Source organism: Papaver somniferum, chromosome 1 (genome assembly GCF_003573695.1).
Source record: "Papaver somniferum cultivar HN1 chromosome 1, ASM357369v1, whole genome shotgun sequence".
NCBI lineage: Eukaryota > Viridiplantae > Streptophyta > Magnoliopsida > Ranunculales > Papaveraceae > Papaver > Papaver somniferum.
In genome coordinates this window covers 205,959,797-205,978,460 of record NC_039358.1, presented here as the reverse complement: position 1 = coordinate 205,978,460, position 18,664 = coordinate 205,959,797, and the positions used below count along the sequence as shown (strand labels likewise).

Genomic DNA, 18,664 nt, shown 5'->3' with positions numbered 1-18,664 from the left:
CATAACTGCTGTCAAAAGAGAAAAACCTAAATAGAAGGAAGTATCTTCAAGAATGGAGGTAATTTATTCATTAAGCGTTATACAAAAAGAAGAAAGAAATATACATTGTTGCAAAAGAGAGACACAATTACAAGCATCAACTTTAAAAATGCGATCTACACAATAAATCAATACAAACTTACAAAAAAGAAAAAGAAGTTCAGGAAGGATTTACTTTCCCCTTTCTAACTAGACTCTAACTTGTCAAGCTACAGCAAGAAAAATCAAAAAGAAATTTCATTTCCACCAGAGTATGGTAGAATGCCAAAAAATTAATGAAACATCTAAACAATCGAATGACTATGACCTTGATATAGGATAATGTACAGAGAATCAATGCACAGAACTACTGATCTACACAGAGAGTAGGGAGAGAAATTCTCATAACTTTCATGGTCTGCTGTGTTTTTCGTCTTCAAACTGAGAACAAGCTTTTTTACAGTAAACAGAGAAAGATCATACCAATCATTCTCTGCCAATAAATAGAAGAAATTTGTGGTCTGTTTTACCTGGGTGCTACAACAACAGATGTATGAACAGCAAAAGCAAGGGGCTTTTGAGTATTTCACCTTTGAAAGAATGGTACAGTTCAGGTCAATGTGACCTTTTGTATCCCAGCCCCAGGCCTCGAAATCAATGAGATAGGCAACATCAAAATCTATGGATAACTGTCAAGAACCATGAGATCAACTGACCTGCTCCCCAATCAAATCAAGACCAACGACTAAGAATGTGATCCCTTGAAACAATAGAAAGTAGAAGTGAATCCCTTGAGCAGATAATAAACTTCTGGCAGAGGCAGCTAATAGAATAAACGCAAGAGCAAGTTCCTTCTTGTACAAACGATTTTTCTTTTTGGATTTCTTGGTGATTTCTAATTTGGTTAGATCAGCTAGGCCTGATTCGGAAGAAGATTTATAGATGAGACTTGTGGTTTCAGCTTGAGTCTCGGATTCTTTTTCAAAAGCAATCAAATCAGCTTCTGACGATCTTCCCAACTTCTTAGTAACCACCCACTCATAGGAACTAGTTAATCTGAAAAGTCCAGATATCATGGCATTGAATTTAGTTACTGACATTGTGTTCTCAAATAAAAGGTAAGGGACGATAAATGGGACTGATCTTGGTGCAGGAATTATATTTAAGATGGACATGACTCCAGGAACGTAACATACGACCCAAGCAGGTAAGTGCGCTTCTGGTAAGAACATGGTAAGTGGGAGAATGATGCAGAAGAGTGTGAATGAATAAAAAGGTAGAATGAGTTTCCGTAAAAGAAAGAACAGAAATATCAAATTTGCCTTCTTTGCAACACTTATCTGCAAGAGAAGAATAAATAGATTAAACACCTCATAGTTCATATAAAGGTTAACCAAATGACCAACACAGATTGAATGAAAACAGTAATCACGACCCTTGATAAATTCACCAAGGTCCTATAGATTTGCAACAGTAACCAAAAGTCTCAGTTTCAGGGAACAGTAGTGCCAACAGGAGTTTGTTTGATGAAAATGTCGTGAGAAAGAAATAATGGAATACATAGAAAAATTTGAAGTCATTCTTACAAAAAAATTCCAGTCCATGTAACAGAAAATCCTCCTCACCTTTGAACGAAGGATGTCAACGAAGCACAGACGGAACAACTGCATTGGGCCAGAATGCCAACGGTGCTGCTGTTTTATATACGCTCCATAAGATTCAGGGAGTTCACAAAGGCACTAAGCACATGAAATAAAGATCTTTTTAGACGATGGCAGACCCAAATTGATGATAGAAAAGAACATCTAATAATTCACAAACCTTAACATCATTTAGATATATGAACTTCCATCCACAAAGATGAGCACGTACAGCTATGTCCATATCCTCAACTGTAGTTCTTTCTAACCAGCCGCCAGATTCCTCAAGAGCTTTGATCCTCCATACACCAGCAGTCCCATTGAAACCGAAAAAGTTGATGAATATGCCATTCACCTGTTGTTCAACCTCAAAGTGGAAAGACAAGTTTATGTTCTGCAACCTTGTAAGCAGGTTCTCATCCTTGTTTACAAAAGACCATCTTGTCTGAACCAGTGCAAGATCTTCATTCCCCTTCAGTAAGAAAAACTAACCATTAATAAAATAACTTCTATCACCTCTGTCTTTGGTCCTCTTTTTTCTATTGAAGTATCACTTAAGGGAAATAACCAATGGACACACCTCTTCTTTTTTTTAGATAATTATTTAGTTTTTCAAGTGAAAGAAAACTATTGTTTCAAATGTTGACCTATTCCTTTGTTGTTTACATTTTAAATCCTGAGAGAAGGTTCCGATCATTTCAATCGCAGCATTACGTATTCATTTATTCACTGCTAAGTTTCATAGTCAAATTCTGTTCAACAAAAATGAACTAAAGCTTCTAACACCTATTTCACTGGTCTGATAAGAGTAGAAAAAAAGAAGTGTACAAAATTACCTTAAAATGGGGGATCGTTTTCTTCAAGAAATCAGGCCCAGGTTGGAAGTCTGCATCAAAAATGGCAACAAACTCATAGTCCTTTACATAGTCGCAGCTCATAGCTGACTTAAGATTTCCTGCCTTGTAGCCAGTTCTTATAAGTCGATGTCTGTATATTATGTGCACACCCTTTTGCTGCCATTTTTGAACTTCAGCCTTGATAAGATGTTGCACATCTAACTCATCCGAGTCATCAAGAACCTGAACTAGCATTCTATCTGCAGGCCAGTCCTGGATGCATACAGCTGCTATTGATTGATGGTAAACCTGTGTTGCACCACACATATAACAATTCACGCAAAAGTCATTCAATAATCAAGTCCAAGATAATCACAATATTTGCTCTCCTTTTGAACAAGATGAAGAAGCTAGAAATACCCAAGCGCATATGAACTAAGGTCAACTAAAAACATGGAAAGTAGTAGAATGTAAAACGAAAGTCAGGTTTGTAAAAACATAATCGATTCATTACTACATTTTTAACTCGAATTTTTCTGTGACTTTCTTGAATATAGTATGGCAATGCGAGTTATCAACTATACAGTTAGTTAATCTGAATGCCAACGTCAGACTCTGTTGAAACAATCTGGCTTACAGCTGACTAACTGGAATTGACGATCCCAAATTCCCAATAGATATTAGTCGGAATAACCGACCCTTCTATTCATGCTATCAGGGAACATGACATATCATTCTCCATTTCCACCTCTATTTACAGAAATTCCATTACAAAAATAGGGCTAACACTTGAATGCAATGCAGGGTCTTCTACATAAGAAATTAAACTGGATAGAACTGGTGCAAGATAAATTAGCCATTTGGACAATTTACCCAGTGAGAAACATCAATCTATAGTTATACTACTCCTAATGAAAATTAAGCAACACCAAAAATGCCATTAGAATGCCAGGATATTAGAATACAATTATAGCTCAAGAGCCAAGGGGCCAAGGGGTTTCAAAACTTAAGCATGATAGGCAACAGAAACTTCTAAATCCAGAATTCACTACAGCATTGAGGGTACCACACATGGAGAAGATCACTTACAATCAGGGATAGAAGTTACGTATACTTTCAAGTAACTAATCACTTTTTTTGAAGCATATAACCTAGCATATTCACATAAGATAACTAACACATTTTGAAGCATTCATTTCAGTTTTCTAAAAATGAGTACATCCAAAAATTAAATAAGCAGCAATTTCATGGATAATTCAAGTAATACTGAAGAAACATACAGAATTATAGGCCAGATCCAAGTATTTATTGTTACCTCCTTTTCGTTGCACATAGGGATCTGAATCAAAACCATTGGATAATCCTCAGAATTCTGATCTTCAACATCTCCTCCTCCTTCTCCATCATTGAATTCCATCAATGGAACGGGTTTCAACCTCCGAAACTTAATCCAGAAACACCCTAATATCAAGACAATACGATCCACTGATTGAATCAAGAACAAAACTATACAAAAATTCGACATAACCTGTAACGGAGGTGCTAAATAATCTGCTCTTATCAACAACCATTTCGCATACACAAGTTTCTCAAAACTCAAAGCTGAATCTATAGACGGTGGTCTGAAATGCCATCCTTTAAAGTAAGCAATAAGCTCAATCACAAGTAAACATACAACCACAATCAGAAACACCTTAATAATCTTATAAAATCTCGATTCAGAATTCGACGATGATCCAGAACTTGAAGAATTCGTCGACGAATTCGAATTATTCTTCGATATTCTACGATTTGTAGTCCGAATCAATGAACAGAAACCGTTGATTAACCAAGCTAAGAAATTCGAAATTTGTTGAAATTTAAGAAGAATAACAAATGAAATTTGCCGAGCATTTCTACTTCTACCAACTTCTTTTCTTCTATGTTCATCATCTTCATCATCATCAACATCGCGATGATTGTTACTGGTACTAGTAGAAGTATTATTACTGGAGATCTCTGAGTTGATTTCAGATTTATGTTTCTCTTTTTCTTTGTTCCACCATTCCTGAAACTCGTAATTAGGTTTTTTAGACATCAAATCTTGGAAAATCTCTCTATTTTTGTTTTCCGGGGAGCATTATTTTTGTTCTTTCGTTTGTTACAGTGAGTCTGGTTTTGATCCGTTGTTTCAGGAGTGAGGCGCTAAATTTAGTGAGAGAGACACAAGTCGTAACCATATTTAGTGGAGGTTGTCAGTCAGTGTCATCGGACACCGATTTCGGATAATTAAACAAGGTTGTCCCACTAAATGCAAGTTATACAACCTTCACCAGGGGTTGGATACAGTTTTTTTTTTTTATAGGCAGATACAGCTTAATTTGGAGTTCGATTTTGTACACACTCTCTTTTGATTTTTTTTTTGAAACAATGAAATTTATTAAGAGAACTAAGAGATTACACGGTTTATATCCTCCATAAGTTGGATCTCAATGTTACTTGGAGGCGAAAGAATCTAGAAACCACTCATTCTCTCAATTCTAGCCGACTTAGATAGAAGATCAGCTACCTTATTCATCTCCTTCGAAATATGCATACGCCCTCAGGATTTAAATCTACTAAAAAAAAAATATTTCAGCAACTAAGTTATGTAATCTCCAGTCGATATTATAGCTCTCACTGTTAACCACATCAACCAAAATCTTCGAATCTAACTGAAAATGAACGTTGTCTAGTCGAAGTTCATTATCCCATCTGACTGCTTCCAGCAGTCCTTTACATTCTGCTTGATCGGCTCCCCATGAATCAGCTAACTAGAAGCTTTTTGCTCTCCTGAAAGCCCCTGTAAAATCACGGATTATTAGACCAAGACCACCAGAATTATTTATATGATTAAAGGAACCATCACAATTTAAAGAGAGAGTGCCAATGGGAGGAGGCAACCAATGAAGGTTAGTTCTATTTATCTTAGAAGCTGGTCTAAAATGATAAGTAGAACTAGTGTGTTGGCCATCCATAAACTTATGACAGCTAGTTATTATAGCCTGGGGGGATATAACACTTCCTTGAAAGACCTTATCGCATCTGTGAGACCAAAGGCGCCAAGCAACAATGACCCTATTCACTAGCACTGATTCTGTGATCTGGTTATCAAAGCATTCATCAAACCAACTACAGATCCAGTCTGTTAGATCAAGAAGAGGGACATTTTGAAGACTAAGAGCTCCAAACCAAATAGCCTTAGACAGACTGCGACCCATCAAGAGATGAGTAGATGTTTCCAGTTGATAAGAACAGTAAGGACAAGAAACATCAGGGATAATATGAGTTAGTTTGTCTCTTGTTGGAAGGATGCCCCTAATGCATTTCCAAAAGAACTGCTTTACTCTTGGAAGTATATTGAGTCGCCAGAGCTTCTTGAAAATTTTCTTCATTCTTGGACAAACTGTTGAAGTACCATTTTGATCCTCAAACATCTTCTTATAAGCAGACTTGACTGAGAATTTTCCGTCCTTTTCTAATAACCAAATGAGTTTGTCTTCACAATTCTGATGGATTGAAGTATTAAGTATAACTTCTACAGTTGGAGGATCAAAAAGAGAATGAATTAGAGGAGAATTCAAGGTGAAAAAGTTTGGATTGAATAGCTGCCACACATGGGTATATTGCTCAGGGTTGACTGTCGTTGTACTGGGTTGGGGAGGACCTTGTAAGGCCTGTAACCATCTGTGTGTCCATATCTGTATTTTTTGTCCATTTCCCAGACACCAACAGATGTTACTTTGTATAAATAGTAACTCAAAGCTGATACTTCTCCAGCTCCAGGTAGTGTTACTCTTTCTTTGAATAGAAAAAAGATTACCGTCCGGAAAGTATTTTGCTTGCATAGATTTACCCCAAACTGTGTTCTGATCTGTACATAACTTTCATGCAGATTTTGCCAGAAGTGCTCGGTTGAAAATTTTAAGATCCCTAAAACCCAAGCCACCCTCCTCTTTAGGAAAAGAAGCATTGATAAAATGTTTGCCTCTGTTGTGAGCCTTATTCCTCCAGAAAGCTTGTTGTGTGCTGTTCAGTTTATTGATTGTTGAATCTGGTAGCTTAAAGCTGGTCATGTGGTGGACCGGAATGGCATTAGTTATATTTTTCACCATGATTGTACGACCAGCTTCAGAAAGATTAATAACTCTCCACTTTGCTAGCCTGTGAACCATATTATCGTTCAAAACTGAGAACGAAACTCTCTTGTTACGACTTACAAAGAAAGGCAGACCGAGATACTTCTCCTCATTTAAGTTTAGTTCTCTGACTTGCAGCATTCCGCATATAGTTTGACACTCCAAAGGGTCCATGTTTTTACTGAAATAAACAGCAGATGTATTGAAGTTAATCAATTGGCCAGAACATAAACCAAAGTCTTCTATTACCTGGAGGAGAAGATTAGTTTGCGGATGATTAGCTTTACAAAAGAGTAAGCAATCATCATCAAATAATAAGTGATTGATTTTTTTGGTGCTGACATGGATATCTTCATTCCCGTGAGTTTGTGAGATTCTTCATAATGGTTTAGAACCCTTGAAAACGCTTCCATTGCTAGTATAAAGAGGAACGGAGACAATGGATCTCCTTGGAGAATCCCTCTTGTGGGTTTGAAAGATGCAGTCGGAGCTCCATTAAGCATTTGTCTCTATTTCTGTGATGCTGATGCACTGAAGAACAATTTGACAAAATTTTTCTTGAAAGACAAATTTCCGAAGAACATCAATTAAGAAACTCCATTCAAGTCTGTCGAAAGCTTTCGACATATCCATCTTCAGTGCTAGATGACCTGAACTCCCCTTTTTCTTTTTCATGGCCTGAACAATTTCTTGAACCAGAGAGACATTATGTTTATCATATGCTTTTTAAGCCTGAGAGCAATGACTTTTGAGATGATTTTATATGAAGAGTTACAGAGAACAATGGGACGATAATCCTCAGGTTTGTGAGGGGTTTGAGTTTTAGGTATGAGAGTAACTCTTGTTTGGTTTAGCTTCTTGAGTAAGAAACCTGAGTGAAAAAAGGATTTAACCATTCTACAGATTTCATCTCCGACTGTTGACCATTGAGATTGATAGAAGCCCGGTGGAAATCCGTCAGGGCCTGGGAAGGTCCACGGATCCATAGAAAAGAGTGCATTTTTAATCTCATCATATGTTGGTATTGCTACTAGTTATGCATTGTCTTCTTCAGTGATACATACTGGTATATACTGCAAGAATTGTGAGCTATCAGTTGGGTTGGAGGTTGTACTGATTTTCTTGAATTGTGTGGAAAGAAGTAATATGATGGAGTTTTTATCTTAACACCATGAACCATCAGGGGCCTGCAAAGAGTCTATTTGATTCCTTGATCTCCTCCTATTCGCTCCTATGTGAAAATATTTAGAATTCTTATCCATTTCATTATAAAGATTATCTTTTGCTTTCTGTCTATTGGAGCTTGCTTGAATCTCATTTAACACCTCAATTTCTTTCTCAACCCTTTGAACCTCATTGGTATTATTTCCTGAAGTATCCGAAGCTTGCAGTTTAGATAGTTCTTCTTGTAAGAACAAAAGCTGCAGAGCCAAAGACATTAGAATTCCAAGCAGATACAATTTCACTAGAGCAAGAATCATTTTTTAACCAATATTCAAAGAATTTCCAATTCCTACCAAAAGATCTATTACAATTATATAGACTTAAGAGGATGGGACAATGGTCCGAACCATTTTGGTTCAAATGAGTTAAGGTAGCATCTGGAAAGCTGATGATCCAATAACTATTAATTAGAGCCTTGTCTAGCCTAGATTTGAATTTACCAGTGCCATGACTATTACTGGTCCAGGTAAAAGGATTACCCTGGAAACCCATATCATAAAGGTCTGAATCTCTAATACGATCAAGAACATCAGCAGAGGTATGATTAGTCGACAAAGAGTTTCTTTCAGAAGGGTTCATGGTGATGTTGAGATCTCCTATTACTATCCAAGGAACTGAAACAGGCTTACTAAGGCCATTAATATAGGATCATTGGCTAGTGTGATCAGTTTTGTAGGGAGTACCATAAATGCAAGAAAGAAACCATTCTCCTTTAGAAGGATCGTGGGTAACTAAAGCATGAATCATTTTTTCCGACGAATGGACAATATCCATAACAAAACCATGCTTCCACAAAAGTATGAGACCACCAGTCTGACCAATGGAGGTAACATAACAATTGTTTGGAAGGTTTAGAAATTTAGTGAGATTCTGAATTCTTTTATCATTAATTTTTGTTTCAGACAAAAAGATGATGTCTGGATTGTGAAGTTGGTTGAGATAATAAAGATGATCTCTAGTGTCTCTTCCTAAGAAACCCTGACAGTTCCAACTAATGAGTTTCATTGTGTCTTCCAAGAAGAGCAAAGAATAAAAGTAATTACCTTTAATCTTAGATTCTAAAATAGAGAGAAAAAAATATACGATTGGGGAAAAATAAGTAGAAAAAAGAAAGAGATAAGGGGTTACCAAAGCAGCAGAAGGGACTTGATTCATATGGGAAGGCTCTCTAGTGATTGCAGCATCATTCTCGGCTTCATATGTTTCCATCCCTTCGATGAGATCTTCTTGAGTAAATCTAAGAGTAAGATCATTATTTAGAATGCCAGCATGAGTTCCCAGAGTATTGGATTTTAGGGATGGGCCATTTCCATCAGTGATAGGAGGGATATTTCTGGCTCTCTTGTTATTTCTATTAGGAGCATTTTCATCCATCTCAGCATCTGCATTATCGGTATCTTTCACAGCTTTGTCTTTCTCAACTATCTCAACCTATTCTTCCTCTTGTTGTACTTCTTTCTCCTTGCTTTTGCGGTGCTCCTCGTATTCTTCTTCAGTCATGGATTTTTCTTTTAAAAATTCTGCTACTTCTTCACAAATATCATCATTATGATCCACTATAAAGCATTTGTCACGCAGCTCATGGGGTTTCTTTAACCAGTGATATCTAATCCAAGTAGGTTCACCAGAGTTTGTGTTCCACCATTCTCCTCTTTTAATAGGAGTTGAAAGATCAACTTCTACTCTGACATTAATCATATTACCAGATCTTGGTCTGCAATTTGTAGGATTCGTGGATATTTTCCTTCCTAAATCTTGAATGGCTTCATGAACAACTGCGACATGGTGATGCTCCAGAAGAAGATTCTTGAACTGCACGTTCCATTCTTGTTTGGTAAAAGTCCATTTATCATAGGGGATTGCAGTTGTATAGACTTTCAGAGGCATAAGGTAGCCGAGAACATTCCAAGGCGCCTTTTTAATGATATTTCCATGTCTCTCTTAGAAGAAAACTTGAAAACATACAAATGGTGACCAACAATTCTCGTTTCTTTCCTTCTATAATTCCTCCATAGAAGATTCAGCTCTTCTTTCAAAGCATCAGTTTCTAATTCATTTGAGTTGACCTTAAGATGTCCAATTAAACTGTTGAACCAGACATCTGCTGCTTCACTTATGTTCTTGGAAGACCCAATAGCACATCTGGCAGGATTCACACTTGATTTGCCTATTTTTGCAGATTTCATTTGAGTAGTGATATTATTGATCTGGTTACTTGAAGTTGCCTCCATGGTACCTTGAGAAGTAGGCAGAAGCTTAGGGTTTTGAAATATGAGATGATGAAGAGTAAAATGTTTCTTTATAATATGATGCGAGGATGAGAAATAATTTATAGCAGTAATCACCAAATAATATTGTTTCCTAAGATAACAGTAGGGATTATCAGGAGAAAGGAAAGAAATATCTTGGGTGACTAGGTAATGCATGGCCTTAGTGTAATAAGGGTAATATCTAAAATCACGCGAGAGAAATGGGGGAAGACTTAAGTCTTGAATTTTTTGAATTTTGAATTTGTGAAACAGATTGCAGAACGTGTGCCTCATGGGTAGACTCATGCTGTCAAAAAGTTGAACGTGAATCTGTTGTTGATGATCATACTGGTAGATACTTGAGGAGATCAACACCAAAGTGATGATTTGCAATACTGCTGGTTTTGGTAATATAACCAATTTCAATACCGTAAGATTATACAATATAGTTAAGAGAAATATGTAAAAACGCATATTAAGAGTCCAAAAGTGGATGCTTCCCATATTTTGAATCAAGTTCATGCAGAGAGAAGATTAGCAATTCATTAGAGAAAAAAAGAGAAGGAGAAAGGAAAATAAAGTTTATAGGAAAAATCACTAATTAATGAAGAGAATAAAGGTAGATAAAATCATGTAGAGATGAAAACTAAATATCTAAAGACTAAATGATTGAAGATGATATAGAGAGGCATGACAAACAAAGAAAATCATGAAGAATCTGAATAAAAACATCAAAAATATGAAGACCACAACCTTCTAAAAAGAAAAATGCATAAAACAACTATGAGTCATGAAACGAAATCAAAAAATCTAAAATGGAATAACTTAAAATCTAAAAAGAAAGCCTTTGTAAATCATAAGATCAAAGTGGAAAAGATTATCAGATTCGAATCATAAGAACAAAAAGAGTTTTCAAAATTTTCCTAAATTTTCGGTGCTTCTCTCTCCTCTCCCGTCGACTTTTCTCCAATCTCTTTTGAATATTTGAGGTCCCAATTACATCATTTGAATTTATTATAGTAGTTATATAACAAGAATTAGGTCCTTAATATGCACGGTTGTGAAACCTGTTTTTACTTCTTTTTTTTCTTACAAATGACTAAACTTAACTTAGTAAATTTATTGATTTATTGAATCTGTAAATTTATCAGTTAATTGATTAAGTAATTCTGTAACAAGAAATTTCTTATATATGAATGTAATACAAGTGTTTCGATGTTGTTGAAATCTAGAGAGTTGACATTTAAGAACCCAAAACATCAGTACAGAATATCATTGTTGAAAAATTCACCACATGATCATATAAGAAATTAAATGGACCCGAACCCTTTAATCATGTAGTTGGTTAGACAAGATTTTAAATTGAATAATGTTTTGACGTCACGAATGTTCGCACAAAGAAATAATGTATGATAGTAGAATTGTGTATGTCAATCTTAATACCAACATGGATGCCAGCTACCACCGAAATGATAGTAGGAATGAACTTTAAAATGATGGTAATGATACCCCTCACATGATTTTTAGCAAGTACTTGTGACATGGATTGATACTCGAATTCTGAAGTCGACCCAACTGCGCATTTGTAATGACTTGATCCCATCGATATTATTTTTACTTACCTATCACAGTTATTTAGTATTGTGTAATTTTAAATGTGAATTATTAATTAAGGTCGTCTAACAACATCTTCCTAAGAGATTTTTTTTTTTTAAGGTTTAACGTTAAGGTGTACGAGTGCAAATGTAATAAGGTTTAAAACCCCCATATTTGGATTGCTTCCTGGGAGATCACCCATATTTGTACTGCTTTGTCCAAATAATTTTAAATAGTTTTTTTCACTTTGAAATTAAACTTGCTAAAAAAAAATTGCGCAGTATTGGTAAAGTTCATATCATATTCATATTTCACTTGATCTACCATTGTTGACTCAGGTGTGTTAAATCAAGGCTTTCTAACTAATTTTTTCAAACATTATAAGGTTTGCTAATGATTTCTTTGAACATGATATTTTTGGATCCCATTAGATCAATTGAAATGTTTATTTACATTCCAAAGACAACTTATACGGTTATTTGGTACTGATCTAATATTTGTAACCTTTCCGAAATCAGGTACAATATGGTTTCAATCAATTGTATAGGAGGGAGTATACTACACTAATCTATTAAATCCATGTACGTTCTTATGTCAAACATGATATAAATTTCAATATTAGATGACAATATATATATATATATATATATATATTTGAATTCGAATTGAGTCTTGATTTTAGTATGCATGACCATTGACCAAATAAAGTCGGTAAAAGTTTCAGAGGAACTAAGACGTGACTTTGTATTCCGCAAATGTCATTTTGGCTCCGGAACCATGGTGAGTTAGAATTCCCCAAATTTCAAAACTCATTTCTTAACAACATATAGTTCTGCAACCATGTCACGAAACTGATACCTATAGTATTTTACGTATATTTCGATAGTTTCGCTTTACACTGAGGTTAATCCGTTTGCACGAGATATACTTTATTTAAAATGTATTTTACTTTTTTTTTTACTTATTGTGGCAGCAAGGGGATTACTTTTATGCACATAAATTGTGCATTAAGATAAGCATTGAGGTAATGGTAAAGCATCTCCGCGGGCGAAACGGGCAAAAAGTGAATGCAATATAAAGTAAAATAATGATGCAGCTCTATAGCTTTCGGCTGTGACACTTTAACCATTCCCGTGATACTTTATCCATAATAAAAATCTTAATTGGTTGTCTTTGATAACGGGATGCTACAAAAAACCTTTTGAAAAAACAATTTGACAAATTTTTTAAACCAGTAGATGCGATTATTCGAATGGATAATAAATTTAACTAACGTGGCGTTTAACTATAGTTATTCTCTATTTGGTTGAACCCATATAGATGCTAGGATTACTGTCATTCATCGTCCGTCTCTTTAATCCCCCTCATCTTGATGACCATCACCATGATCAATTTTCTTTTTAAAAAATAAAAACCCAACTCTTTGATAGTGTTGTTGGCATTCATCGTCCCCAGTTTCTTCTTCTACATGGAATGAATGTCTCCTACTTCTTCTTATCATATTCACCACCAACAACAGTTTCTCCAAATCATCAGAATGGAATTGTGTTTAGATTTTGAGTTATATTGATGATTTTTTCACCCCCGCAATGTTAACAATAGTTGTTCTTGGTGTACTGCTAATAACAATCTTTCAAAACACAATATGGAGCCTCACAACATGAAAATTCAGAAGAAAATTAATTGATGCCTCTTAAAAGTCTACCAAATCAATCAAAATAAAGAAGTAAAAATATTTCAAGACATGATATGGATGGAGACGGTTAAAAACTTAAAAGTAGAAACATTCTCCTTAGAAATTTTCAATTAAACCAAACACTGTATGGAGTCGGTTAAACTGCCACGTAAGCATTAATGTAAACCATTAGATATGAGAAATCTAAGATTTGGTAGCTTTTGTCAAAAGATTTTGTCGCAGGATCACAACCTTATAACTATATAGCGCACATTGCAATAAAAAGTTATAATAATTAATGTTAACATATATATATGTAGAGTCCATATATGAATCTTATAATTAGAGTTACACATGATTTTGTTTTCAAATTATATGTTTGTACATATTCTTAGATATTATAGTTATCACTAAATATAAAATTATTATCATCCAATCAAAATTACATCGTACCAGTTCAAACTCATTTCTGTTACACTTTATTTTGAACAAATGCGACATATTTTCATAATTAAGCTAATATTATTACTTAAAGTAAATACACTAAAATATTACGAATATATTATCAGATTTTCCCATGATTAGCTTTTAAAATCTATTTTTTTATAATAGATAGCAAAACATATGCTATTATCAAATGGTCACACGGATAAAAAAAAACTTAATGTCGTAAATAAAAAAAACTCATATTTAAGAAAGATATTCATTTCTAAATAAATTATGTGAAAAAGAAGAATCTATACGATAACATTCGTATATATGTAAATTAAAATCCTGTATAACATTTTTCTTCAAAAATTTGAAAGTGGTAAATCTTTAAATATGTAAATAAATATGGATTTTCACTAATCCTAAATAAAATATCTTCTTGTCTTGGCTTTTGGTTCGAGTGGTTGCGACTACACCTATGATGCGAGGAATCATGGACTTACATCTCGATATCTTTTTCTTTCTGATGATAAGTCTTCTTCTTTCTTCTGGTTTCGGGGGTTTAGGTTTTTAAAAATGTGGGTGAAATTAGTTGTATGAAGTTTAATATGTAGAGAGAAATTTAAGTTGATAATACAGGTTAAATGTGCATTTTATTTTCTTCCTGAAGGCTGCCTTGCTAGAGAGTGATCAATTTTGTTTCTTCTTCTTCTTCTTCTTCTTCCAAAGGTTTATTGTTCTATGATTTAACTTTTAATCAATGCCACCTGTGGAAAAATTAAGGCTCACTGGCGTCGTGAATTCATTTCATCCAGATAATCATTCTGGTTAAATTATAGTGTCTGATGGTAGTAAAGATATCATTGTTTATGGATCATCTATTATGTCTTTAGGGTCTAGAGTTCTTTTCGAGAAAGAATTTATGCTTGATCCTAGTGATGATTTTCAACTTCTCAAATCGCTGAAATAACATGTCTCGGTGGGGAACCTGTACAAGTGTGTGAGATTGAACACACTGCAGTTACTAATCCTAGTGGTGGTTTAGGAAGTGGGTCTTTAACATGGAAGAAAGAACAATGCCTAAAGTAGCATATGTATATATGACAGGAGCAACCAACAATTCTTAGTTTTTCTTGCTTTTTCTTGTTTTCTTAATATACAATGATGAAAGTGCAAAAAAATAAAAAAAGATATGAATAGATAAATCCCTCTCACATGTTATCCCTGCTAATCAGACATGGGCATGAGAGAGAGTGATCGTAGTTGAAGTCTAGAGTATGAGAGAAATTAGATATCACACTTCTAATTACACTTTACATTATAATAAGCAATGCAAAAAGATTTAGTGGTACCGATTCTACCGAAATATTGAACATCATTATTAGTATATTCTACCCACCTAAATCCTAGCAAGATGTACATAGCTTGCAAATTTTAGCTAGACTTGAAAATCAATTCTGCTAGGTGAACAACATTGTAACACCTAAATGACAGCTGATCAGGCGTGATAATAGATGTGGAAGATTGAAGTTATTCCTCCTCATTACCGCTTCATTAACTAAAATATAATTTTTTTTAATCATCTATGAACATTTTTTTTTATTATTATTATTTGTTTCTGAGAAGGTATTTTCTTTTACTTTTTCATTGAATCAATTAAGTCTGATTTAGAAAGGGTTTGTTTTCATGCTTTAGTTTTTAGTCTTATGCATTATCGTATTATCATGTAACATTCTTGATCGATTTAAGATGCAAGATCTTGAATTCAATAAATATTTTTTTATTGATCTTCTCACTCCTTTAATCAACAAATCAATAAATACTATTGAAACCATAAGTTCTTCCATGTAGAAACACAGATACCCTATAATTTATGCAATTAAGTTCCAAAAAATTCAGTGTGAATCCAGTCTTATCAAGTTCTTAGCTATTGAAATTGAAAGACAGTTTGAATAGGTTTAGGGTTATCAAAAGCTTATTCTAATTTTTCATGTGAAACTGCAATAAAAACTCATAACCATGATAGAAAATGGAAGACCATATATATATATAAGTTTGATTCATAAAGATTGATATGGATGTGGAATATGAAGCAGTAATAAGATGTAAGTTATGAGAAGATAGAAGGCAATACAGGTTGATACAAAGCGTTTTACTTTGCCTTGTTTTCTAATGACATAGCAAAAGAAAAACTCACATTTTTTCACTCAATAGCTTGACACGTCAAAATCAGCCATTATTTAGTTGTTAAGTAGTTGGTTAAATAACATTTACAACTTTGCAGTTATACGTATAGTTGTCAAAAATATTTGTGAAATCTCATAGTATGCAATCCTAAGAGGGTTACTCTTCATAATGCTAACCAAAAAATAAATCAAATAGTACCATGCAAGTTTAAGTAATGGTTTTACATATACATATATACTCTGAATCCATAGGCAAGTAAAGAAAATCATTGATGACTTACCATGGTGATCATCATCATATTTAGTGGAGGTTGTCAGTCAGTATCATCAAACACCGATTTCAAATAATTAAATAAGGTTTTCCCACTAAATACAACCTTCAATATGATTAGACACAACTAAAGTTCAAGTTCAATTTTGTACACGCTCTCTTTCAAAGTGTATTCGGGTGACTTCCCAAAATTTCATTTGACTTAATTTTGGTGATATGTAACAAGAACGGAAATATATAAGGCGCACACTAATAAGACCTGTTTTTACTTATATTTTTTTTTAAAGGGGATTGAATATAACCTTGTATATTTTCCGATTCAAATTAGTATTGCTAAGAGCACAAGTTTTTCACAATTTCTTTCGTGTGCTCATGTTCGTAACTTGTTAATTTTGTTATATGAATTATTCGTATATATGAATGTGGTACAAGTGTTTCGTTGTTGTTGAAATCAAGAAAGTCGGCATTCAAGAACCAAAAACATCAATATATAAGCTCACCGTTGGAAACCTCACTACTTGATACATATAGGTGACTGAATGGATCCAAACCCCTAATCATATAGTTGGTTAGACTAGATTTCACATTGAATAATCTTTCACCATCACACACAAAGGAAACAATAGATGATGAAAGACTTGTATATGCCAACATGGATGGCAGCTACCACAGAAATGATGCCAAGGAGGAATGAACTTAGAAATGATGGTATATATACGCCTCACAAGATTTTCAACAAGTACTTGTGACGTGTATATATGTTCGAATTTTGAAATCGACCCAACCTAGCGAAGTAGTGACCTGATCTCCACCGAAATTATTTATACTTAGCCACCACGTTGTATGTGATTTTAAATGAGAATTATTAAACTCATCTAATGATATCTTCCCGAGAGGTCACTAATGTTTGGATTTTTCCCACTCGAGCATGCTTAAAAAGTTTCTTTCTAACTTAAATTTTTTTTTTTTTTGAAAATGCTTTGATACAAGTTCATATAATTTTATTTCATTTGTTTAATCGTTGTTGAACCAGCAGTGTTAACTCGCAAGGATTTCTAACTAACTTTATAAACCATTTTTTGGGTTTTAAGAAAAATTCTTATTAACATAGATGGATTTGCCGCCCGTCAGATCGATTGAAATGTTTAATAACATTCCAAAGGAAACTTAACCGTTGGGATATCGATATAATACTTGCAACGTTGTCAAAATCACTATATGGTTCAAACTTATTGTATACATATGCAGAATACTACTCGGTTGAACCCATAGGCATTGGTATGTCATGTAAATGTCAATGTTAGATGCCAAAAGGTGTGAGATATATGGGAGTTAGGTTGTATGGTCATAAGACGAACCATATCGACGTTTCGTTACCTCCCTAAAGATCGAAGAACACATAATCACATCCATGGAGAGATTCTTCAGTAAAAAAGTTAGTATCATGAAAACTGATGATTATATTTATGTTCTCTGTATATCTTTCTTTCTATTTATATCGAAGAAGAGCTCACTCATTAACCAATTTGCATAACACAAAACATACGTACTTGTATTTAAATTCGAGGGAAAATTGAGTCTTGATTTTAGTACGCATGACCATTGACCAAACGAAGTTGGTTAAAATTTGAAGGAACGAAGACGTGACTTTTTATTTCGGTATAGACATAATAAAACTAGCTATAGACATAGTAGATCTCGATGTCTGAAAAACTCGTGAATATAATGGACAAACCAAAAATGTAAAACTATCTATAGACATAGTCATGATCGCTCATTATCATAAGTGATCGTTCCTGAATATGTTTTTTTACTGCGAAACAAGCTTAGCAAATCAACTACTTCAATATATGTTTCTAAAAATGTTTTCTAAACATACTAATTAAAGTATACAAAATCTCCTGAAAGTTCAACACGCTAAATAATAACAAGTTACCAATTAGTGCAATGTCGAGAACGTGAAGTCTGCTGATAAACTATTCTTCGTATCTTCATAAACTTGAATTATCGAAAAAATTATTGTATATCATTCTTTCTGTTACTCTAATCATAATTTAAAGACCAAGTCACCAATACTATAGTCATTGTTACAAACTTCGCATGTTATGTTTTCAATGAATAAAAATTTGTAAGAACAAAGATAGAAATGAAACAAGTCAAGTTTGCAGTTATCCCAAGATGAAGGATTATGTCTTCGTTGTCTTCAATATGTCTTCAAGTTTTCATGAGTAATTAGAGAAAGTGTCAATATTTCTATGTTCCTAGTTTAACCTAACAAAGTTGACTTTAGTAAGCTAACCATGCGACTCGAATTTTCAAACGAAACTTGACATACCAACACTTGGTGGGTTTAACCGAGCAATGATTTAACATTTCCCATATT

The 18,664-nt window shown here is 34.1% G+C and overlaps 1 protein-coding gene across 1 annotated transcript; it reads right to left on the bottom strand.

Annotated features, from left to right (window-relative positions):
* Positions 1 to 51: 51 nt before the first annotated feature.
* On the bottom strand, positions 52 to 4,694 carry LOC113313855 (probable xyloglucan glycosyltransferase 6). Its single transcript, XM_026562643.1, has 5 exons — positions 3,810 to 4,694; positions 2,495 to 2,803; positions 1,840 to 2,130; positions 1,644 to 1,757; positions 52 to 1,358 (listed from the first exon to the last, which is right to left on the bottom strand). The coding sequence occupies exons 1-5, from the start codon at positions 4,569 to 4,571 to the stop codon at positions 726 to 728; spliced, it is 2,109 nt and encodes a 702-aa protein (XP_026418428.1). The 5' UTR covers positions 4,572 to 4,694; the 3' UTR covers positions 52 to 725.
* Positions 4,695 to 18,664: the final 13,970 nt, after the last annotated feature.

Excerpts from the sequence above, each read along its gene's own strand:
- LOC113313855 (XM_026562643.1), bottom strand. The coding sequence starts at position 4,571 with ATGTCTAAAAAACCTAATTACGAGTTTCAGGAATGGTGGAACAAAGAA. Across the intron at positions 2,131-2,494 it reads AAACGATCCCCCATTTTAAG|GGGAATGAAGATCTTGCACT; the intron begins GTAATTTTGTAC and ends TTCTTACTGAAG. Across the intron at positions 1,359-1,643 it reads TTGACATCCTTCGTTCAAAG|ATAAGTGTTGCAAAGAAGGC; the intron begins GTGAGGAGGATT and ends CTTCTCTTGCAG.